This window comes from Vulpes vulpes, chromosome 2, assembly GCF_048418805.1.
Source record: "Vulpes vulpes isolate BD-2025 chromosome 2, VulVul3, whole genome shotgun sequence".
Lineage (NCBI taxonomy): Eukaryota > Metazoa > Chordata > Mammalia > Carnivora > Canidae > Vulpes > Vulpes vulpes.
In genome coordinates this window covers 81,430,048-81,455,697 of record NC_132781.1, presented here as the reverse complement: position 1 = coordinate 81,455,697, position 25,650 = coordinate 81,430,048, and the positions used below count along the sequence as shown (strand labels likewise).

Below are 25,650 nucleotides of genomic sequence, written 5' to 3'. Positions count from 1 at the left end.
GATAGACAGACAGATAGACAGATAGATAGATAGATTCTAATTTGAAATAATTAACTTAGGGATCCCTGGGTGGCTCAGCGGTTTAGCGCCGCCTTCAGCCCAGGATGTGATCCTGGAGACCCCAGATCGAGTCCCACGTCGGGCTCCCTCCATGAAGCCTGCTTCTCCCTCTGCCTGTGTCTCTACCTCTCTTTCTCTCTATGTCTATCATGAATAAATAAATAAAATCTTTTTTAAAAAAAATAAATAATTAACTTAAATCCTTTAGCAAATTTTCATTGCTGGAAAACTGCTTTTTATACTTGCTCCATTGTTAGGGTAACTCTCTAGCCTATTGGTCAAGCCAGGGCATTTTTGTCCCAAACAAATGCTAAATTGGGTAGACCACAAGGCCAACAGGTGAACAAGGACAGTCAACCTGCCCATTATACATTAATTGGAAAAAAAATAAAAGTTTCCAATTTGCTAGGAATTTGAAGACCACAGAGGAAAAAAATATGTTTCATTCAAAATAGGATTTTAAGTCTTTCCATATTCTATCTCAGTGACACTTCGAAACACTTCTTTAAAGTATTTTTAGTAGTGAATTTGATAAAATAAACCTGGCTGTGGTACAAAGGACATTACCCATTATAAATGTGCAAAAATGGATAATTTCCATAATTTTGAAAGATGAGTGCATTTCATAAAGAAACACTGTGAGAAAGTAAGTCTGAGAGAAATAGAACTTAAGTATTAGAAGTACCAAAGGAGAGATTCATTTTTTTAATTAACCAAAAACAAACAGGATTCACCACATAAAATCTGATTCTATTTTTATGAATCGCTCAAGGATACTAATATAACTTTCTGTCAGCAGATCAAGTCCCCATTGACCATAATCTATTTCAGTCCCGAAATGTATTCTTGTTCTGTGGATAATAGGTAACCTCCTCGGTGCCATTTTTAGAGCAGCCCGTCGGCAAACATTAAGCAGAGAGCATGTTAACATTTTTCAGGATCAGCTAAGCCCTTGGCAAAGTGGGTTTCTCGCTTGCAGAAGCAGCGATAGTGAGCTGAGCGCAGGGGAGAGTGTCTGTTGAAGCTCTACGACTGGATAAGCCTCAACTGCTTCGAGTCAAAATAAAATAAATGAACCACCAAAATAATCCTACTGAGAGTACCAGGGTGCCCATAGAGGCTATGTCCCCAGCAGCCCCAGGCACACTGAGTGCAGGTCCACGGTTTTGACATTCTCAGCTCCAAACTAAATCTTTGCCTGGAAAACAAACAAACTAATGATTTTTTTAAAAGTCCTAACCACTATAATCCCTAGGACAATTTATTTCTAATTACCTGTTTTGCTGTCAAAAAAAGACAGAGTTGATAAAGGAAACTATAAGTCAGATCTAGGCCTCATCTTCACTTCAAAAGACCGTTTTTGACTTTTTTAAACCATTTTTAACCAGTAGAAATGGTATTTTCATATGGTTCGGCCTAATAAAAACTGGCTTTTGTCAAAACAAATCCCAGATTCATTTGGCCGTGGAAGGGGAGGCCAGTGAAGGTCAAGTGCTCAGCCCGTGCTCTTCATTCATCACTGGCGTCCGCACTTTTTAGTTATGGATCTGCTCTAAGAGTGATGGATCTGCTCTATCAAATTACTACACGGCTGTGCAGCTCTTGCTTGCTTTCTGTGGAAACATCCTTCAAGCTCCATGAGGACTCCTCTTCTCACCTCCCAAGCAAGATGTCCTTCTTAGTGCTTCTCCATTCAAACCAGCTGTCAGAAGAGTATTGATTATATCCTTTCTTCACATACGATCAAACAACAATTGCTTGCATTCCAGGTGTAGCCTGAACAGCACAGTTGAGCGTGGCTGCCACTTCCATCTAGAAGCCTGCCTACGTCAAGAGCCAGAGTAACCAAACAAAACTAAGAGCCAAAGGCACAGCCACTGAAAGGGCATGGATAACAGTTGCTTCATATGAGATACTTCCAAAGACACCAGGCGGTTTCAGGTCAAGAAAAGAAGGGTTTACTTCAGTACTCCTCAAATTCAGTGTGGGCCTCAGAGAGTAAACAAGCAATGCTGGAATGGGTATACGGGAGTTTTTTCTATTTTTGTTGTCATCTAGAACTTCTCTTTCCTGTCACTATTATTAATACCGTACAGAGAGCACATTGCATTCATTTATTCTTTAATCCACTGCCTCAGTCAACAAATATTGATGGGCATTTACTGTGTGCCAGGCTCTGTGCTCAATAATGGTCCTAAAGTTTGTACTCTTGAAGACTGTTTTGTAAAATCTTTCCAGGATGTTCACAAGTGTTCAAGGCTGGTTAAGCTAGACATAATAGCATGCCTATTTTGTATGTGAAGAGTTGACTTTCCGCTCCCTGGATACAGAGTCCGTACCATTTTTTTTTTTTTGCCAAATTCTCTTTGAAAATGTCAATCTTCATGTGCTAAAGATGTGACTGAAGAGAAAGTACAGATGTACTAAGTGATGGGGATCCTTCTTCCTTCATATCTTTTCCTTTTATTTTAATGGGACAATTTGTCACTTTCGAGGGACCCCTTGAGGTCCTCATTAAACTGATTTGATTTAGACAAACTTTTTGGGAAGGTAAAAATAGTGCTCACAGAAAAACTAAACCACACCTTCATCCTCACATCCCCATTCCTCTCTTTGAATCCCATAAAGATAGCCTTTTATGGACTGTGGAGCCCACAAGTGTTTTCAGTTAGTCAAACAAAAAGCAAGTAAAAGTAATGCTTTAAAATTTTTGTTTTAGCCAAATTTCCCCCCAAAAGAGAGAGAGAGAGAGAGAGAGAGAGAGAGCTTGAGAGAGAAGCCAAATTCACTGGACTACATGATTAGGAATCATGAGACAAGAGAATTAACAAGTCCCCATGCTCGTCATCTCTACGACCATGTTGGAGTTCTAAAAATTGAAGTCAAAGTACAAGAGACAGAAACTGAGAGAGAAAGAATAGAACCTTGCAGAAAAATTAGGTAAGAGGAATATTAAAACGCAGGATCACTATAAGAGAAGATTTGTGAAAGAATAAGATATGTTATTCAGGCAACAACTAGACAGGCTAAGGTTCTTATGAAACCTGAAACATTAGAACATAGAAAGCCAATCATGCCATACAACCTGAGTGGAAAGTGCCCTCTCCTCCAAAATACATAATAATCTTCTACCAGAGATATTTTTTATGCATAATATCCTCTAATTCATTTAAGTGAAATGAAATAAGTAATACGCAAACTGATAATTTTTGAAACTTCTAAAACATCTGAGGCTGAGTGAAAAGCTAGAGATTTAGATTTAGCTATGTATATTATGTTGTGAGAAATTAGTCCCTCAAAATAGCAAAAGGGAAATTGGCAGCTTAGCCAAATAAACCAGAAGGAATGAATAATCTTACATAGTAGCTTAGGGAAGAGAATTTGCTGGAAAATGTAGCTAAACATTGAAGGAATTTGTTTCAAGCAGCTGTAATTTTTGAAGCTGATTTTTTTTTTCACTCTTAAAGAAGAGCTGGTTCACCCACATGACTAACATAGATGAAGAAAGATCACCAAATTAATAAAAATTTGAAATACCATTTTTTAAAAAAAACCTTTTTATAAAATGTCACTGATGGAACTCTGTGGTGCCTTCATATACTGCTAGCCCTGGCAACGGAGCCAGTTGTATGGGGAATGAAATCAATCAGTAATTATTTCTTGAGCACGTGCTAGGTTCTGAGCAAATCTGTGCCAGATGTGCTGGAGAAATAATGGAGTAAATGGAGGAGTAATAAAAATTCCAGTAATAGTGTATAGTTTATTAATCATATAGCGATGCGAAAATGATTCTTAGGCCAATCCATAAATATCACAAACCCAACTAATGGTATTTACAGTCATGAGCTAGCTCGTCTCCTTGCTCTTCTCCTGAATCTGCTGCCCATCAGGGAAAATGCAACTCACTCCCAGGCTGAGCTCTCCCGCCACCCCCCCCCCACAAAGGTCAGGCTGCGTCTTCACATTCCTTGGTCCCTACAGAATATTTGCTCCTCCTGACGATTTACATCCCCACACTCTGCCGCCTGAGATAGTGCAAACTCATTTAGGGCAAAACTGCCTCTTGAACTTCTTTAAAATTTTCCCTACCACCTTTGAAACAATTCTTCTGAGTGTATGTTCTAAGTAAATACTGTTAACTGAGCAGATCAACACATGTAAGACAGGTTATTTCATGTCAAAAAATAACTGTAATAATTTTGAATGTTTTTTTTTTTTTTAAGATTTTATTTATTTATTCATGAGAGACACAGAAAGAGGCAGAGACACAGGCAGAGGGAGAAGCAGGCTCCATGCAGGGAGGGAGCCTGATGTGGGACTCGATCCTGGGACTCCAGGATCATGCTCTGGGCCAAAGGCAGGCACCAAACCGCTGAGCCACCCAGGTGCCACTGAATGTTTTTTTAAATGTTTAAAATGTCAAACATTGGGAAAACTGTGGACTGCTCTATAGTTTGTTGAAACGCCTGTGTTACACCAATTGATAATCTTTAGCCTTGACAAAATTTCTGTGTGTTTTGTGCAAAGCTGGAGATTTGGAGAGTGTGATTTTCTGTGACTTTGGCTTCTATGTAAACTAAACTACCAGCTAATGGACAGGGCCTGTTTATAAATGGGATAGAGTTTCTAAGTATGGCTTACACTTTCAACAGTGGGACCATTGGTACAGCCTTCAGAAAACCTGGACTTGGAGTGGGGGATGAGTATGTGGTGGTAAAGGCATAGCAGAGGGTCAGTAGTGGTGGTTGCACGGAATTACTGTGTGGCATCAATTCCTAGTGGTTATAAACCCAAACTTTGGAGCCAGATTATCTGGGTTTACATCTTGACTTGATCACTTAGCTGCTGGATGATTTTGGACTAATCAGTTAGGCCTCTCTGTGCTTCCATTTCCTCATCTGTCAGCTAGGATGAACATAGGACAGGACTGCGGTGACAATTATATGAGTTAATATGCGTAAAAATGCTTAAAATACTCTCTGGCACTTGGTAACATAATATCAGTTGATGTTTTTACTGCCATTGGAACAGTATGATCTTTGCTATGTAGATGAATATAAAATAACCTGAATATTTATTTTGGTCTGACTCAGTGAACCCAAAAAGAACCATCCTCCTTCTCATCAGCTTTACTAAAGTGAGCACATGTTAGAGAGTATAAAGCAAGCTGGCATTAGTTACAGAGAGTAAATGAGTTTGTAGTAATGCAGATTTTTCATTGAGAAGGAAATTTAGATATAATCTTGCCTAACTTCATCATCTAACAGAGACGCGCAAAGGCAAATATTGGGGTGCGTGATTAAAACTGTACTGAAGAACTGAGAGCAAAGACACAAACCCTCCATGCTTCCTCGTTTTCTCTAGTGAGAGGCAGCACCATGCATCTGACAGTCTCCAAAACACTTCACACCAAGGCTTATTTTCTTTCCTCAACCATAAAATTACGTGCGTAACAACACAACAGCTCATCCTGGGGCTCACTGTGGAAGTTAGAGGTATCACATGTAAAGCAACGAGCAGTATCTATTATATATATTTACGTAGCACCATGTATTACACACACATATGGTACATGGATACACACACACGTCTACATGGTACAGAGTAGACAATAAAAACAATGACGATGACGGTAATGACTTGCTACCTCCCCAAATTCCATGTACTACATAAATAGGTTTCACAGCTTCTTCCTTTTCCATGGTATTTATAAACACATAATACGTAAAAATAGAAGAGCGGATTTACTGTTAATCTGTATCCATGTCCTCCCTCCACACACACCCTACACCGTATTACCCTAGGTTTATAAGACGCCTTACTCTTGCCTTAAACACCAGCTAATATATCCACCCTTCCCAATGCAGCATCAAAATGATGGCATTTCTCATTCTGGAGGAAGAAATAGACTACATTTTTCATTATGATGCTAATGTTGGCGTTTTTCTTCCAATGTGATATTATTACCAATAATCACCCCAAAATGCACAACGCTTATGGTTTCGATAAGCCATTAAAACCGATTGCTTCTCCTCCTCTTGTCATTTTGAGTGATGGCCCTTAACTTGTCACTTTAATGTGAAGTCTCAGCTTAAAGCTGTCATATAACTTATCATTACCCTCTCTGCTTCTCCTTCACAGCATTTGGCACATTAATCATTATTTAATTATTTGAAATTAATCGTTGAATGCCGGTCCTCCCTACTCTCCTCGTATCTAGGAAGGGAGTGAGAACAGCCTTCCTGGCATGCTGACACTTAATGGGTACTTCATAAATATATTCAGAAACACAATAGGTTCCCAATATGTAGTTGAACACAGAGATTGGTATTTCAGCAGGTCTGAGTAGCAGTGATGATCTGAGAGTAAATCCCCACTACTAAAAAGTAGGTTTGTATGAATCCAAAACCAGGACTCAAAGCACACTTCTATATGTTAAATATGCTATAACTCACAGGACTAACTAGACAACGCTCCTAAGTCTGGTCTTTGAGGCCTCATCACCCTGCAGGGTGACTGGTACGTGGCGGTTGCTTGGTAAACGCTGATTAAATGACTAGATTTGCTCTCAAGGATTAGCAACATGACAATTTCTCATGAATCTGCCCAAGACATGTTAACAAAACTAAAAGATCAAAAATATGGCTGAGAGTGAAACATAATCCTGTTATTCTTAACATAAATCGTACCGTTCAGTAATTGTGCGATTAAGCAATTACTCATTGCCTAACGAGCATCACCAACTACAGAACATTCTGTACCGAGCAAGGTATGGGCTTGGGGAGGTACAATTTACATCAGATTTAAAGAATGTCATTAAACTACTGTCACAAACACACATAAATGTCAAGTGAACCGACAGCACGGCTTCATGTCCTTTTTCAAACTGCCAAAGAGATTTTTAAACTAAGGAAATGAAAGAAACATGGACAAATGGGAAAAAAAAATGAAAGTTTTTGTGCATGTTGGCTTAAACTATTTAAAGAACAGCATTTTTATGAAGAGTTCTGGGAATGATTAAAATGAAAATCTGAAACTGACCCAGTTTGTACGCCCTGTTGCAAGGGAAGGAGCCTTGTGTACTACCAACCGCCGAAGTCACTGTATTGAACACTGATGTTGCTGACAGTCATCGACGTCTGTGTGAGCGCTCTGACTTACAGGACAGGACAACAGATGATGCTCTCCTCTCAATGCACAGTTGCACTTCCAGATTTACTGAGCTTTTTGTTTTATTTTTTTAAAGCTCAGCTCCTCAGCTCTCTATTGCTCCTCACTAGCTAAGTTCAACTGCGGACAAGTGTGCCTCAGGACACTAGGATTCCATATCTGCCCTTCTCGACACTCCAGCTCCCTACTTAACACCCGTTTGATGTTCACATTTACTCTGGTGGGAAAAAATTTTATGTGAGATACAAATGTGTTTAAACGCGGTTGATAAATATAGAATTTCAGAGCCACCACATTTCCCATTGTCCAATCCCTAGAGTGGACTCCTTATCATCCATCAATAAAGCACAATATGAAACAGGCAATGTGCTGTGTGAGGAAACAGAATGAAGCCACAATCAATTTTACCAAGGAGCTCGCCACCTAAGCTAGGCATATACAGCAGTCATACATGAAACAATTTGCTTATGCAAAATACTTCAGGATATTATAAATGACACATTTTGTGATACATCACTTTGAATGTTGAAGACGTGCTTCAATAATAAAGGATAATAATAACCACACAATTTTTTTGCTGGGCATTATGCTTGTACTATGTACTTATTAACATGGCTGATGTTATTTAACCCTCATGATAAGCCTCGCCAATAAGCTCCGTTATCACCCCCACTTTGTAGATACAGATCCTTGAGACCATGTCCTTGAGATTCTTGACCTCAGTCAGAATGAGGCATGTACGAGAAACAAGGCTTGAGTTTGACTTTGAAGAATGGAGGGTAAAAAAAAAAAAAAAAAAAAAAAAAAAAAAAGGAGATTCTCACGAGTGCACTTAAATTACTGAATCCAAAAGGCACTTTGAGTTATTTATATATTTTTGTATCATCTTTTTTTTTTTAAAGACTCTAAGTAAAACAAATAGCTCTTTAATTTTACAAACATGGGCAGCCCAGGTGGCTCAGTGGTTGAGCATCTGCCTTTGGCTCAGGTGGTGATCCTGGGATACGGGATCGAGTCCCGCATTGGGCTCCCTACAGGGAGCCTGCTTCTCCCTCTGCCTGTGTGTCTGCCTCCTCTCTCTCTCTCTGTTTCTCATGAATAAATAAATAAAATCTTTTTAAAAAATTTTACAAATATCCTTGTAAGAATCTACAAACACTTTAAAACTGAAAAGTCTGTGAAGAATAGCTACAGTGAAAAGGAAACAGACCAAGAAATTGGGTAGATGGGAAAGGAAAGGTATGCCATGGAGAAGGATGCACTTGCAGTTTGAAAAAAGAAAATCATCACTATCGTGGGAAGGGAAAAAAAGATCTCCTGCTATGGAAACTGCCACTATTTAAACTTGAACAAATTAGCTTCTTCATTAAAGGTGGTTCATGCTCTTCTCTGTTCTAGTGAATGATGCCACCACCATCTCATCACCCATGCCATCACTCAACATTTCTAGTCGGTCAGTAAGGCCTGATTGCCTGTAAAAGTTCTTGTTACTGACGCATTAAGAGCCTTCAAACAATAGCATTTCACTATTGTTACTTATTTATGGAAATATGAACAAGACTGTGGGGCTGTTCATTTTATGTATATAATATATACATTCTAATGCCTGTTCTTTGTAGGTATATCATAAAGACTATAAAACAGAGGTATAATAAAAGAGAACAAGTTCTGCATTCTGATACAGCTGGATTAATTTAAATATTAGGTTTACCGTTTCTTGAGTACATCACTTAACAACTACAAGGCTCAGTTTCTTCATTTGTAAAATAGTTATCATGACCTTGAAATTAAGTAACGTATGTAAAGCACATCACATAGTACCTGACACAACTTGGGAGCTCAAGCAATTTTAGTCATCATAGCATTGGATTTTTTTCACAAGACATAACATACGCTCATAAATGCATACTTGCTACCTGAACAGGGACTATAGGATATATTTTCAAGTGATTTTGTTAAATGTGATTTTAAGAAATTTTCCTTTTTTTTTGTTTTTTTTAAAGATTTTATTTATTTATTCATGAGAGACACAGAGAGAGGGAGGCAGAGACACAGGCAGAGGGAGAAGCAGGCTCCACACAGGGAGCCTGACATGGGACTCAATGCGGGGTCTCCAGGATCAGGCCCTGGACTGAAGGTGGCGCTTAACTGCTGAGCCACTGGGGCTGCCCAAAATTTTCCCCTTTGTATATGTATTTCTTTTCTTTTTTTTTTCTTTAAAGATTTTATTTATTATTCATGAGAGATACACAAAGAGAGAGAGAGAGGCGGAGACACAGGCAGAGGGAGAAGCAGACTCCATGCAGGGAGCCCGACGTGGGACTTGATCCCAGCACCCCAGGATCATTCCCTGGGCTGAAGGCGGCGCTAGACCACTAGGCCACCAGGGCTGCCCTATATATGTATTTATTTTCTAAACCATCCTATTAATCCAAATCCTCTGCATCAGCGAGAGGACAGACCGGCTCCGAAGTAGTCAGATACGGCAGCAAAGCTCAGTTCAAGTACTGGAAGGACAGGATCAAGGGAAGAGTCAAGGTGACGCACAGCAGAGAAGCAGAGCAGCTGTTTTGCCTCCTGAGAGGCCCAAAGACATATTCGAGCTGCCCACAGCTGCCCTTACATTCTGCCAATTGGCCCTTTCTCCCTACTTCATGAATATTCCATAAACCACCCGCTTTCCAACTCCCAGAGAATAGAAGTGGTCACCCTAAACCCCCGCCAGGCCATTAATAGTCTATAGGTCACATACGGTGACAATGAATCCAACCACTGGTGACCCTACCCAGGGGACTGCTGAGTTACCAAATGTCATGTAGCTTCTCAGGGCAATTCCAAATAAGGAGTTTAAGCACATTTTAAACACAGGCAGCATCATTCAAATAAGTAAACGGCCATACAAGTTGGAGTACATATTTGAATAAGCAAATTTCATCTGTCTGATTAGAATCTCTACCGAAACCCCAAACCTTATATATTCTTAGGATATTTCCTTCCAACAATATGTTTTAAAATTTTGCTATTAGCACATTCTTCCTCCTTCTAAATGTCCTCCTCCCTGTTTCTCTCTCTCTCTCTCCCTCTCTCTTTCTTGCTCTGTTCCTCCCCTCCCTTCCTCCCCCCGCCCCTCAACTTTAATGTGTTCTCAACCTTGAAAGTTGAACTTAATACTGAAACCATTCAATGACAACTGGCATTCCAAAGCCAGCTGTGCTCTGGCAGGAACGTGGACTTAGGAGGACGTGTGGGCAAACCTATTCATCACTGTCTTTAGGACACAGATACCCTTCAAGTAAGCCGATGCGGAGATCAGAGTTATTACACAGACATCGTCAAACACTGCAGAGGACATGAAGCCTAGGATGTACATTTTGACTAGATTTCCTCCCCAACCCTAAAATACTATAGATCTAAGCCTTCACAAACAGATTTAATCTTCTCGACATTGCTTATGTCATTTGCACTCAGGTCACCCATCCTGCCAAGAGGAGTTACTGAATCAGAGTGGACTTAGCCCGTTGCATGTGTTCAACTGAGCATTTACTGGCAATGGCAGCTGCTCCATGCAAGAGCTATGTTTAAAGGAGCAAATAAAGATTACTGGTCCTCTTCCCACCTTGGAAAATGCTGCAAAATATTTTTATTCTCATTAAGTGGCACTTTTAAGTATTTATAATATTCCATTACAGCACCGGTGCAAGTGTACTTTGCTAAAATGAAAAGAGAATTATAGCAACTCATTATAAACTAAAAAAAATATATGCATATAAAATATGTCTCCAAATCCCGAATCTCTGGACTCGAGCAATCCTGGGGTTGGGAGAAGTTAACAGCTATATGGGAGAGGTCGTACACATGTTTTATACTTTCAATATTATTAGAAAATCATTAGTAGAAATATGTTGTTTTAAAACTTAAATGCTAATCACTAGTGATATAAAATGTGATACATAGCTTTCAAAGTTGTGAGAAAATAGAGAATAAGGAATTAGTCATAAAAAAATTACAAAAGTTAATATTAAGACTATAAAAAGTATAAAAATCAGACCAAATAGAATTCAAGGGAAAAGGTATTATATGGGACCACCTGTATTCTGAATGGAATCCCAGCAGTACGTCCATCCCTCAGCACTACCACAGCACGGTCACCATCTAACACGCCGCACGTATAATATTTATGCTCCGTAAATCATCTGTCTCCCTTTCCTCGTCCTAAATACTTATGCGTAATCTCCATAGAGCAGGATATTTGTTGGGGGGAGGAGTGGGGTATGTACATGTACACAGACCATAAACAGAGTCTGTGAAATGGCTGGAGTTGGATGTGTATTTTTTTGAACAAGTTAAAAGATAAAGGAATTAATGAATGATTTAATAAATAAGGGAATGGGTTATTATCTACAGACAACAAAAATGATAATTTATATATTCTTTGATTTGGGCAAAAGAGTTTTGGACCACCACTTGTCACGACTACAATAAGGACGTGGATAAGTGACTACAGACCCTTGTCTGCTGATTCAACAAGGAAGCTGAGTAGAGTAAGAGTAAGAAAGAAAGAGGTAGGGACGCCTGGGTGGCTCAACCATTGAGCACCTGCCCCTGGCTCAGGGTGTGATCTGCGGTGTCAGGATCAAGTCCCTCATCAGGCTCCCTGCCCGGAGCCTGCCACTCCCTCTGCCTACGTCTCTGCCTTTCTCTCTCTGTCTTTCTTGCATAAATAAACAAAATCTTAAAAAAAAAAAAAAAAGAAAGACAGATAGTAGAGGAGGAGGAGAAGGAGGAAGGGGATTTGGGAAAAGATGAAGGGGAGCTGCCTATTTGCTTACCTGTTTTCATGATGATCTTGCTGTTTTTGTACAACCAGAGTCGATAAGGAAAAAGTTACTTTTTTTTTTTTTTTTTAGGAAAAAGTTACTTAAAAACTTTTTTTAAAATCACAGAATCACTAATGTGCCCAGTATGAATTATAGTAGCTCTTAGATTCTTTTAGGTCTGTCCCTTTAGGACAAGAATTTTCGATCTTTGCTGTACATCAGCTACAACTATGGGTCTTCTTGTTTATTGGTTTTATTTTCTTGTTTGACACAAGACACAGGTCCCACCCATCCCCATGGGATAGTTCCATTGTGGGGTCAAGTTAATCTCTGCTTTACTTTGTTCAACTAACCCTATGAACATGCCTTCACAACCCACTCAAAGATATCCACAGGTTCCTCTCAATAATATACATCAGATTTCGCCCCTGTCAAAATTTTTAATTCTGGCAGGAAGTTTCAAACAATTAGCTCCACATAAATCTAGCTCATCCAGACCTTTTAAATTTTTAAGCCATTAATCACAATTTTAAACTTTTAATCTACAATTACCGTTTTCTCTCTTTCTGGATTTTAATGACTTAGAAATTGTTACTGGGATTTTCTAATTTTCAGTTTTTCCCCGGCCATGCAAATCTGACCAAAGAGCTGAAATCTTAAACTGAAGGAGATTAAGTCAAATACCTGCAGAGGTGCTTCGGGATGCTTTTCTCTCTGCACTGGAGCAGCTGGTATTTCCTGGAGGGCTTTTGATGACTTCCTTTTGGCTTTTTCCATTTGAATATTGGTAAAATAATTGACAGCAGCAAACTCAATAAGGGCAGAAAACACGAAAGCAAAGCAGACAGCTATGAACCAATCCATGGCCGTCGCATAGGATACTTTGGGCAACGAATGCCGTGCACTGATGCTCAGTGTGGTCATGGTGAGGACTGTGGTTATTCCTTCAGAAGCAAAAGAGCAAAGAGACAAAATACTTTACCATTAGTTCCATGCAAACAAACCAACAAACCTAAGGATTTGGTGGGGGGAGGAGCAACAAAGTTTGTAATATCTCAAACCAAACCATCTTTGATGGAAGATTCAAACCCTAGTGGTTCAGTGAAATTTTTAGCACAAGTTTTTGAGTAAGAGATGGATATAATTAAAATCCTGGCTCTTCTACTCATTGGGCTCAGAGGGATTAAGTGAGGAAAACTCATTGTGCTTCATTTGATACTTACCTATGGCATTTGCTGTAAAGATTGCAAGTATCTATGGCACCTACCATATATTGGATTGGTATCAGTAGCTGAGCCAACATACCTGAGAAAGTCAACACGCACACCCAGCAGGAAGTGTGGCTCATCAAAGCACTCATTCTCAACCAGAAGTGAGAAGTTGATAGCATTGTAATTTGGAGCATCAGAATTTCTGAGATAGCCATGGCCCATTGCAATGGAGAATCACGACCAGAACAATCATGAATCATAGATACTTATAACCTTTCACTGAATATTACCTACTGACTTAAGATAATAATAAAATAATAATAATCTAGTTGTGAAAGCTTAAGTCACAAGAAGCAATAAATTATATTTTCTGGAAAAATAGATTTCGAGTATAATTTGATTTTTAAAATATTGGACATCTATGCATCAGTTTGTAGTAGGCAGGAAAATCTTTGCAACAAAGAATGGAGGTACCTCTCTTCCATCAGTAGGCTTCTGAGGCATATAATCTTCAGGAAAGCCTTCTCCTAACCCTGAAAAAAAAGGTTAGTCCCCATCTCAGTGGAAAAATTCCACTTGCTACTGGGGCTATAGAGAAATGTGTTATTGAAGGATGTTAATAGTTGTCTCTCTCTGCATCTTTGTCTATCTGTATATTTCATCTATGTTATCTAGCGAAGCTTGGGGATTTCTCTGAGAACTTACTCTATCTACTTAAACTCATTGTATATAATGCCCAGAATAGTTCCTGAATTGGGGAGGATGATGATGGTGATGATGATGATGAAACAGTCACCTAAACTACATATTCCAATCGTGTTAATCCTTTACCAAAAGCCAAATAAATAATACATGCCAAACTGAAGAGATAGGGAGCCCCATGCAACACTAAAAGAATGATAATATTTGAAATAAGAAATTATATTGTCTCTTCAGCTCAGCATTTAATTACTTTCTGCCTTGTTCCCTAATTGTTCCATGCATGAGGCCTGTCTCTACAGTTTCATTTACTGTAGGATTTCAGGATTTACCATACCTCATATAATGCTGAATACTTGATAAATGCATAATAAATAAAAACTCATTTTTTCAGCTCCTCACCAATCCATTTTTTCTCCAGTCCCTTCCGAATTGTTAATGTTTAGAACATAAAAAAAAATCACAGCAACTGTGCATTGTATAAACTATAGATCTTTTAAAAATAGTCCATAAACTCTACAGAGAAAGAAACTTGCAGATTTGGTTGTATTCCCTTAAAAAAAAATATATTGTGTGTGTTCTTTTGTTGTTTTTTTGTTTTTAGAATTGTATTCATCTGAAATAGATTTTTAAAAGTCTGCTGGGTCAGATGTGAAGATATCAAAATCGCTATGAAAATGGAGTACTGTGATTTGTTGGATTTCATTTCAGAAAGAGACCTTAGGGGCACCTGGGGGGCTCAGTCAGTCAAGCATCTGCCTTCAGCCCAGGTCATGATCTCTGGGTCCTGGGGCTGAATCCCGTGTTGGGCTCTCTGCTCCTCAGGGAGTCTGCTTCTCCCTCTTCTCTCTCTCTCTCTGTGCTCTCTCTCTCTCTCTCTCAAATAAATAAATAAAATCTTTAAAGAGAGACTCTAGAACTTTTAGGCCTCCATTTGATCTCAGAAAAATGGCAGCATTCCCATGCTGCCTGTGAGATGTAAATTAACTTGGAAAATTTTAGCTACAAAGTTTGAAGATAAATCAAAGTTTTTCCTCTTATTCAAAAAAATTTAAGTTTAACAACTTATTAAGAATTCAAAAATGCTCTACAACTTCCGTATGTATATTTCCTCTACTATCACAGAAATTATGCTGAAAGTACTTGGATATAAAACATGAACAGTGCAGCCTAAATAAGAATGAACTACTTTGAACTCAGAAAATTCTACAGAGCAGAATGTGAGAACCAAAAAGGAAAATTCAAACTCAAATATTAGTGATTTAGGATTTCCCATGTTGTTTTGAACTTTTTTTTTTTTTTTTTTTTTGGTACCAGAACAATTTCTCCTACAGACCTGAAGTAGTGGTCTTCATCTTCTCCTGTTGTCATGTGAAGAGATTCCCTTATTAATGCTAAGTAAATAGGGTATTAGGCAATTGAGTAAATAGGATATTAGGCAATTGAGCCTTGAATCTCAAAATGACTTTCTGATCACTAGGGAGCGTAGATCACCAAGTTCACGAAGATGTTAAATGATGCCATGGACGTAAATACAAAAAAATCTTGCAAAAAAATGTGTGGCCACTTTCCATTTCTCTTTCACTGGTTTGAGTCCATTTGAATTTAAAGTTTGTAGAACACTCCTTCAAATATTATGGTTCGCATTTTATGACTGTTGGCAAAGTTAGGAAAGTAACCTGTATAAACAATTGGCCAAGTGTTTGAAGTTGCCATCCTTCTAGACAAAAAGTTTTCTCTGCCTTGTGGTCAAACTTAAAGAAAACACTAGCATGACAGGAATGTGCTTAGTACAGCTGTTTTTAGACAGAGAATTTGGTTAAATAAACACCAAAAGAGTAGCAAACAGAAGCCAACCCTTCAGATAAGAAGACATGCTTTCCTCTGCATCTAGGAAGACAGTGCATCTGCTCTAAATGGCTTAGCTGGCATCTACCCTGAAAACATTTCAACAACCATAGAATTTTTTTTTACACATTCGAGTATTGATGCCAATACCTGCTTTTATAATGCTGAATATGTACCATATTGGCTGGCCCAGGAGTTGGGAGAGGACGTGTAAGAGTAGGCTAAGACTGTGCACAAGAGTAAATTTTTGGCTGGCCACTCCACGAAAATGAACTAGTAATGATTTAGATATGCCAGCTGGCATTTACTCCGGTTTAACATTTAACTATACTGGAATAATTAGAAGACTTAACGGCATACAACTCTGCAGATAGAAGGCCTTGGGAGAGAACTTAGCATACTCTGCTTCTCATATTTACACTAATTAATTTGGGGGGAAGGAAGAGAGTTTGTTTTTCCATGACCTCTAGTGACAACCCTGACCCAGCATCTTCCCTCCCTGAGTGAAGAGGAAATGAAAATCAGGGAAAAGAAATACTAGCCCAGAATTAATGTTTTACTTAAATCTCATATGAAATAGATTGCTAATGCTCCCCAAATACTTAAAAACTTAACTTCCTTAGGAAAATGCCATCTCAGTGCCTCAATGAACAGTTTAGTAATTACCATTCTAACACATCTTAGGTCTTTGAAGACTTAATTATTGTGCATAATTTCCCTGGTCAATCAAAACCAACATCTTGGCACACGAGCGCAAGACAGGCAAATGTCACAGTTCAAATGGAAAAAGCTACCCACAAATTATCTTCAGCACACATCCATACAACCTCACTCAGAAGCTCTGGAATATTTGACAAACGCCTACATCCTCATACTTCCTGTGAAGACAGAATGGCAGAGTAGAAATGCAGGGTTCTTGAAGTTAGAAGCTGTCCTGGGTCCATCACTTTTAGTATGTGACTTTATACAAGTTTCTTGATTTCTTTGAGCTTTTTTCCTTATCTATGAAAAACCAACAACACTTACCTTGCTGAGTTATGGTGAAGATTACATAAGATGGCAAATCTTACCATCAGCATTAGTAGTATTACCAGTATCCTTACTACCTGCCACTCAATTTCCTTACGGTGTCTTATCTGTTGGAAATGTTGGGTGGACACATCTGTAACCAACGTCATCCTGCTCCACACCACTGGAGATTTCTATCGTTAGGGGACAAGTGAGACAGCACAGTGGCTACCAGTTTGCATTCAACCAAAAAAGCTTTCAAAGTTTATCAAACAATCACAATAACTAGAAAATTCAGAGGACATTCACATTATAGTATCAAGTAGTGACGCTCAAATGGGGTAGATGGCAGCGTGGACAGTTAGGGCAATAAACAAAAATCAAATTTATTGTGTGACAGGCATTGTTCCAAGTGCTTCATCCAAATTAATTCATTTAATCTTCATAGCAACCCTGGAAAGTAGGTGTAACCATTCACCCTGTCGTAACACATGAGGAAATGAGCAGAAGTAACACATTGATGGTTTACAGCAAATCAGTGGTAGACCTTGTGGTTAGAACCGAGGCCGCCTGGCTGCAGAATCTGTGATAGGACACCATTACCTCTTCATCAGATGCACACATGATGAGCCAGTATTTTCTCCTCTAGATAATCCCTCAAAAAGGTGATAATATGTGTACTGGTGATTTTATATTTATTTTCAATGATAGTCATTCCTGCAATATTGATATGATTTGTGCCAGGGAGAACTGTGGGAGTTTGGTCTGTGCTCAGCCTCCACAGGCACTTCCTGCCCAGGCAGGCTGACTCCGAATATGATACGCAAAGACCCAAGTTTACTATGCACACTAAGTGAGATAAGGAGCATAAAGGACTTGCCTGGTATTATACAATAAAACAATATGTTTTCCTGAAAAGCAATTAAAAATCAAGGAAATCAGGACTCCTGGGTGTCTCAGTGGTTGAGCATCTGCTTTCGGCTCAGGACGTGATCCCGGGTCCTGGCATTGAGTCCCAAATTGGGCTCCCTGTGTGGAGCCTGCTTCTCCCTCTGCCTGTGTCTCTGCCTTTCTCTGTGTGTCTCTCATGAACAAATAAATAAAATCTTAAAAAAAAATAAAATAAATCACAACAAAATAAATCTCCTCTATGTTAGAGAAGTATGAGAGAGTCATGAACATGTACTAGGTGCACCACGCACCCTCCCATGAGCACAGCACATCAATCTAAATCCTCACTAGTCTATGAAGAAGAGATGTACTAGGATGGAGATACATGTGGATGGAGAAAACAAGTGCCAGATTCTGGTTTCAAACCCCAATCTATTACAGTCCAAAGCTTAGATTTGTTATCTTCTCTTTCATTTTTATGCCCATTTTTAATAGGTTAAAATTTATTCAACACTTGCAATGGGCAGTTATTCTTTATTTTTATTTTTTATTTTTTTAGTTATTCTTTAATTGAACCCTCACAGCTCTATGAAGCAGGTAGTGCCATGATACCTGCCATATCAATATCCACTCACTGGCCTCCTGGGGTCATACCTTGCCCCCAGCATGGACCCTCCTGTAACAGTTTCCCCAGTAGGGTTCTCGAGTAAACCTAAGATTCAGAGGGAGTGTAGGTGTCTATGGAAAATTTCCTCATGTTTAAGTGCATTGAGGACACTAAGACATCATCTGATCAGTTATATCTGATAAAGATAAGTTATATCTGATAAGTTATATCTGATAAGTTATATCTGATAAGGATGGGGAAGTGAGATGAGAAGCTCCCACTTCCCCCAGTCTCTTCTCACCAGCACTCCTTCAGCTATTGGGTGATAAGGGATATTATACATGGCTTTGATCCTACCAACTAGAAAAAGCAGAGGGAACGTGACATCTCTTGTGAGAGTTGTACCTCCTGTCCAGAGCAACTGGACAGGAGGCACATTTTCCTTCTTACCCTACTACTGAATGCTTTTGTCACTCACAATTAATAGAAAAAGAATAGAGGAATATGTTAAATTAAATAAATATCATTATAACTAATTATATTACTTAAAAGCATGGCTGATATATAGAAAACTTATCAACAGCTATCAAAATTCAAAACTGATGTGTTCTGGACCTCATACTGTTTAAAGGAAGCCACTATAAAAACAAAAAGAGGAAAATGTACTATGTTCAGGAAAAAAAATGTAAATAGCACATAACAATGAGTTAATAAACTAAGCATATAATACCGTTCAACTCAATGCATTTAAACCACTTGCATTTTGTTCCTCTTCATTAAAAGGCAAATTATTCTAAGGCTTTCATACTCATTCAGCCATGACTTTTATTTGTCTTATTTTAAGTTCCCAGTGCATTTCATTTTAACACCTAGGTATGATTTTAATTCAATTACACAGCATTAAGGTAGGAGCACAAGAATATCACGAAAAGTGAAATCATATCCAAATTCCCACTTGGTCTGCATCTGCCCGGTCTCAAAAAGGGAAATACAATGGGGCCCCAAAGGATGGGATGGCCTACCTACATCCCCTCAAGCCTTATTTGTATTCGCTGGGTAAAAATGAAAGTTTAGAAAGAAAGCCAGCAAGCAAGCAAGCTATGTGATTCTTTTCTCAATACAGCTTGATAGATCACTGTTTAATATTTTCTTAGAAAAAAAATGATGTCAAAGAGCTACTCCCATGAATCGTGATCAAAATATAATGTGAACAAAAATGCCCAAGAAATTAATTGCACTTACCAAATACAGTCCTAGCTGGAACTGATTCCTTGTTTATCCAGAATGAAACTTGAGAAAGAATCACTGTCATAATACATGGAATGTAGGTCTGAATCATAAAGTAACCCATCTTCCGTCTCAGGTGGAAATAAACTGTCATAACAATATATTCACCTGCAAATAAAACATGAGGAAAGTGTATTATTGGTTATGCACCAATTAGTCAATGAATTCATAATCATATTTCAGACTCAACAGTATTTTAGACAAATAATGATGTGCTGTACACAGCAAGCAAACTGAGAAATATATAGTTCCTAACTAGGGAGGAAAGGATATTGAACATCATTACACAGAAAAATACTTTTGTTCTAAACAGTGGTTAAGCAATTTAAAAAATCAAGCTACAACTTTTAAAAAAATCTTGCAAAAAAAAATCTTGCAGTGCTTTCTATTTTAAAGGTCTGGTACGGAGAAAGCAATTAGCCTTCAATTTCAGCATTTTTAAGAGCAAAATTTAGACCTAACTTTTATGGAAAAATCACTAGAAAAAAATGGAAATACATACACACATTTGAAAATCTAAGGTTTAATTTGGAAAGAATTGAAATACATGTTATATATACATATATGCTGTGGGAGAGGCTGTCTCACTGCCTTGGTTTTAGGAAAGAGCTGTCTTTCTAAATGTTATACATGTGAAAAAAATACAAAGAGACGTGTATAGCACAGAGCCATTTGTAACATCCCTGAGTTCAAGTATATTTTATGGGCATTTAAACAAAAATCTAGAAAGCTAGTAAGGGAAACAAACCATGAGATTTCTGAAAAAAAAACAAAACAAAAACAAAAACAAAAACATGAGATTTCTGGTAGCTGGGGGCTGCCTGGGTGGCTCAGCGGTTGAGCATCTGCCTTCAGCTCAGGGGGTGATCACGGGGTCTGGGATCAAGTCCCGCATTGAGCTCCCCGCACGGAGCCTGCTTCTCCCTCTGCCTGTGTCTCTGCCTCTCTCTCTTGTGTGTCTCTCATGAATGAACAAATAAAATCTTAAAAAAAAAAAAAGATTTCTGGTAGCTGTTGATAAATACTTTTAACATGACATCTGAAAGCGACATATTAGGAAAGTTACTTAGGAAAGCAGTGGTCTTATTCTAGGACTGTGGAGCCCAAGATTCAGAAGATCCAAATCCCAAAACGTGTTTTCAATCCCATCTGCAGGCTAGACAATGAAAGCCAAGTAGCATAGTGACTTTAATCATTAAGCATCTCACCCGTAATGGACTTGATAGTTTCACTTGATACAGTTTGCCCAACCAAGTCATATTGGACCAAGCTGGACGACTCCTTTGGAACTTCCACTGATTTCTCAGGGCCTTTGGTCCAGGTATAAATCATCTCGCTCTTCGGATACGCATCTGAATGAGAGCCCAAAATGGGATTAGAGTCAGTGGTCCTTTTTCACCAGTACTGATGGTCAACACTTAAGAATATTACACTTGTTCAAGAAACATGGAACAAAAGTAAACACTCATCATTAGGATTTATTCAAACATATTTAAGATTTGGAAAGCTGTAGAGATTACATGAACAGCCTTGATTTCTTGTTTTCATGTCAAAGAATCAGAGAAGGAGAGACTAAAATTAAGGCAACTTAAATGTCATACATGCATCAGTGCGTTTGGATGTGTGTCCATACTAATAGGACAAGCAGTTGAGAAGCAAAAATAACGCCCCTCCACCAAGACGGCACTTCCTTCCATTCTAACTCCCTTCCAGGGTTTGACCAGTACTGACTTCCTCCATCCTAAGGCAGTTCCGCCAATTAGAAACGTACCAGAGGCTGCCTAGAATAATAATACAGCAACAAAACCAGAGACAAATCGAACTGTGGGGCCAGCTCTCCAGGGGTTGCCCACTGCAGACTGCCTCTGGGCAGTACACAGGCCAGTTGGGAACCATTCTGCAGGGACGACTGGCTCTGCTGTCTGTAAAGCTCTCCAGGGAATATAATCACACAACCAATCCCACTACCTTTCAACTCTCACAGTCAGGACATTTTCCCTTTCACCTTCAACGAATGCATCCCAGTGGCAATTTAAGCCCATTTTCTATTATTCGGTGTTCAATGGGAATGGAAGCCAGCTGCTCGCTTACCAGTCCACCTACCACAGACAGCTTGGCTCACACACAAGTATGTTCAAAAGAATCGGTTCCCTGCCCAGACCTTCCTAAAATGGCTAGAGCACAGTAGGTCCTCAGTGAGACCCTTTAATTCTACCAAGGAGTTGATATCTGGGGAGACACTATGTTTACAAGCGACTTCACAAAACAAACTCTGAGGCCTGTGTGGTCAGTTAGCGGTGAACAGCTACGTGGCAACATTTCTCTCCTGAGTATATTCATGCTTCATCATACATCCAAAAGACCCTGAACACTCTGTGCCTGCCCCTGAGAGTCTAAATCAGGCATCCTCCTCTTGGCTAGCCTACCTGGGTGGAATAACCTTTCTCTTAATGACTCAGTATTTCAGGCAGGAAGTGGGGGCACGGGCAACATGGGTGAGGGCCATCAAAAGGTAGCTCTCTTTTTAATTTCTAATCCCAAAAATCAACTTCCAAAGAGTGATTTATTTAGTACCTTGAGTATCCACTGTGTTCATGTCACTCCAAAGAGTGCTGTGTATGAGAACCAAGGGGGTGCTGAGTGGGAAAGAACTTCCCATAGATAAGAAATACCTTGGGGTGAAATTTAAATTATTATATGATTATTATTATTATAGTAAAGACAAATTTTAATCCTGCCCCCAGTGAGATCATCCTTCCTGTGTGTTTTGGTTTTTTGTTTTTTTTTTTTAATCTTCTCTCATTAAGTCACTGGTCAGAAAGCAAATGACTCTCTCTAGCATTAACTTAGCTCACTGAATACTGTGATTAGATTACTAGGGGTTGTAAAAGAAGGGCGATGGCCAATTCTCATTAAGTTAAGCAGTGAGCAACGGTAATAGCAGCCAAGAGTTTCACAATCAGTGCACTAAGGATCTGAAGCAATAGTAAAAGCCAGCACCTATTTTTGGTAGATTCTGACTGAATCAAATGATTTGAGGCAGACATTAGAAGAGGCAATCTCATTTTTCTGCCATCTCAGAGAAGGGAGCTTAGGGGGAAAGAGTTTCATACTCTTTTCTACCCATTCATTTCACCTGCTTGCCTTCACCTCCTCAAAATATGCCCAATTTACCCACCTCCCAGCTTCTCCTCTAGTAGGGTCCTTGTCTAAGCCACCACCATCTTTGATGTACCAAAGCAATAGCCTCCAACTCTTCTCTGCTTCTATTCTAACCTCCCTACAATCCATTCTCCATAGAAAAGCTGAAATGAAATTGTAAAATGTCAAAGAATGCCAAATCTCCAAGCAAAACGCCCCAAGGGCTTTCTGTAGCGTTTACATGGGAATCCAAACTCCTTAAATGTGGTCTATAAGGCAGTATATTATCCGGCTGTCTATATATCAGACTGTGTCTCCTGCTATGCTTTCATCGTGCTTCAGCCACTTTGATACTAACAGTGCTGCTATTACTCTAACCCTTGTCCTTTCAAGAAACCCTGAAACTTCCCTCACCTTTCTTCAAATCTGCCATAAAGGAGTCTGCTTGTAACAGACACTGCTCAATTACTCCCTTCCCCACTAAAAATCCTTTGCACTTTCTTTGTCACACCACCGACACATGGGCTTTAAAGGTCCCTAAATTCACCACTGACCACCAACCTATTATCAACAAGTCAGTCTACCTGGGCTAGCTGTACATATAGATTTTTTTGGCTTTTGGAAAAGGGGTTGGAATAGTCTCCTAAAAGTAAAATCTTGGGAGAGTTGCCATCAACAATGATTTAAACGGATAATTGGAAATCACACACATATGTAAGTATTAGCTTGCATTAGATAAGAATAATTCTAAGAATATTTGTATTGTAACTTACAACTTCCAAATTTCAAAGGGCATGCATGACCATCCATGGGGAAATCCACCAATCTCATGGGACACTCTGCACTTATGGTGAGTCTATAGTGGAAAAATGCAATTAAAATTAACTCTCACTTTAAAAATGTTCTTAAGGACGCCTAAAATGAGAAAGATGGGAAGAAGGGAGGAACGGCAGAAGGAGAGAGAAAGGGAAGGAGGAAAGAATGGAAAAAAGCACAAAAAGTGAAGGAGGAGAAAGAAAAAAATGACTACCTCATTGTGTATAAAATAGTGCCATTTCTCATAATTCTAAAAAGCTTATTTGGAGCTGTCATATTATGTGAAACAGATTTCTTTCCATTCCTGAAGAAAGTATCAGGGGTCCATACTTTTGTTACCATCATATTGTTCAATCTCAAAATTTCAATTGGGCCATCATATTTTAGTCTTTTGTCAATCCACGTCTGTCTGAAGAACACATCCATTGTGTATTCCTAGGGAAATTAGTTTGTGACATATTCAAATCACAGACAACTACACATAAATATGCATTAAATTCTAGTCTCCTTCCCACTCATAAAAAGAAAAAAACTACCCCCAAAAAAACCTAAATTAATAGAAGCAGAAATTTTCTTAAACCAGTGGAGCTAAAAGATTCTCAGCAATTAAAGCATGTTTTGTCCATCTTGATACCTTAATCTTCTACTTTATTAGATAAGTAAATTACCATACACATGAATCATTCAAGAGTAATTACTATAATTTAATAAAACTGCCAGCACCAGGTAATTACAGTTGTACTTTAGACCAGGTAGAAAAATTAGTAAAAGTGTAACAAATATCATTTCATAATTAATCATAAAATTGCAAGCATCTCTAAGACAAAGTAAAATATGTAAAAAGCAATTTTATATTCACAGAATTTATTAAAGTTAGCCCAGGAGCCTTAGGTCAAGGGAAAAGGTAAAGTAGGCCCTCTGACCTTTAAACTACTTATATTTACTAGTAGAGGGCACAATTGAATGGAGGAGTTCATCCTGACCAGTGTTTGGTGTTCTAACCTCTTTCAGCATGAGAAAGGCAGGGCAAGAAGGGGTTGGGTGGGAGCAGGGAGTGAGCATTTGGGCCAACATGGAATACTAAGTGCAATTAGGACTACAGTATAGTTTCCTACAAAAACTAATTATATTCTTCAATTTTCTCCTCTTCAGTGATTTTTTCTAAGGAAAAAAATCACTACATAAAAGGTGGTGTCATGGAGACTAGTAACAGGAAAGTTCTCTTCTTTGTTGAGAATGACTCCAAGCCACAAAATAGTCAAATGTTAGAAATGCAAATTCAATGTCTTACTCCTTATAAGCTTTTGAGACTAATTGGGCAGTTCTTTGACTTTCTAGCTGTGTGTGATTAACAACAAGATAAATATTAATTGCCCTCTCTTCTCCATGTTTTCTTCAAACCTCAAGAGGTACATTAAATTTCCCAAATACCTACCATTTCAACATCAGAGACAGGTCCAAAGCTGGTGACATATATGTCAGTTTTTACTTCTGTAACAGGACCTAGTAGGTATGAAGTAAGTAAGAGTGAAAAAAATTACCAATTTTACAGGCAAGGAGGATAATTAAAGAGTAAATACAGATATGATGTGTTTTTATGGGCATCTTAAATTTTCAGTGAGATAATGCATTTCTACAAAAAAAAATGTAGACAAAAGAACAGAATCAGAAAGCAGTGTTTACGGGGAAAAAATAACAAAAATAAAACCCAATTATTTAGGGGAACCTTGTTTCTTCAAAGATACATCACCTCTGGGCACTGTTACGACAGGCAGCGCAGGAAACAAAAGCTTTTAGACTTTGTAATTTTTTTAGAGTCCATCATCTGATTGGCCGTTAGTAGAGAAGCAAGCTATTAAGAGGGAACTTAGCCACGAGAGTGAGAAGGAGATAAACTCGAATGGTTGTAAGGGATGCATCTTTGGAGAGCTGAGAATTCTGGGAAATAACCTAAACACAAAAATGATTCATGTCACCTTTAACAATAGGCAGACCATCCACTGGTGACTGAGATCAAAGATAAACTCTCCTACAAGTCAGACCTATTCACTTCTTGCCACCTACTAGCTGTTTGATCTTGGGCAGGCTATTGAAC

The 25,650-nt window shown here is 38.7% G+C and overlaps 1 protein-coding gene across 3 annotated transcripts in view; it reads right to left on the bottom strand.

Annotated features, from left to right (window-relative positions):
* GABRA4 (gamma-aminobutyric acid type A receptor subunit alpha4) overlaps window positions 1-25,650 on the bottom strand; it is a 216,162-nt gene that overhangs the window by 175,956 nt on the left and 14,556 nt on the right. For all 3 annotated transcript variants that reach the window (XM_072749081.1, XM_072749079.1, XM_072749080.1), the window contains 6 exons: window positions 24,991-25,058; window positions 23,770-23,990; window positions 23,513-23,595; window positions 20,807-20,950; window positions 19,554-19,706; window positions 12,732-12,991 (listed from right to left, as the gene is read on the bottom strand). In XM_072749081.1, coding sequence (XP_072605182.1) covers window positions 12,732-12,991; window positions 19,554-19,706; window positions 20,807-20,950; window positions 23,513-23,595; window positions 23,770-23,990; window positions 24,991-25,058 — 929 coding nt within the window. The remainder of the gene's footprint in view (window positions 1-12,731; window positions 12,992-19,553; window positions 19,707-20,806; window positions 20,951-23,512; window positions 23,596-23,769; window positions 23,991-24,990; window positions 25,059-25,650) is intronic.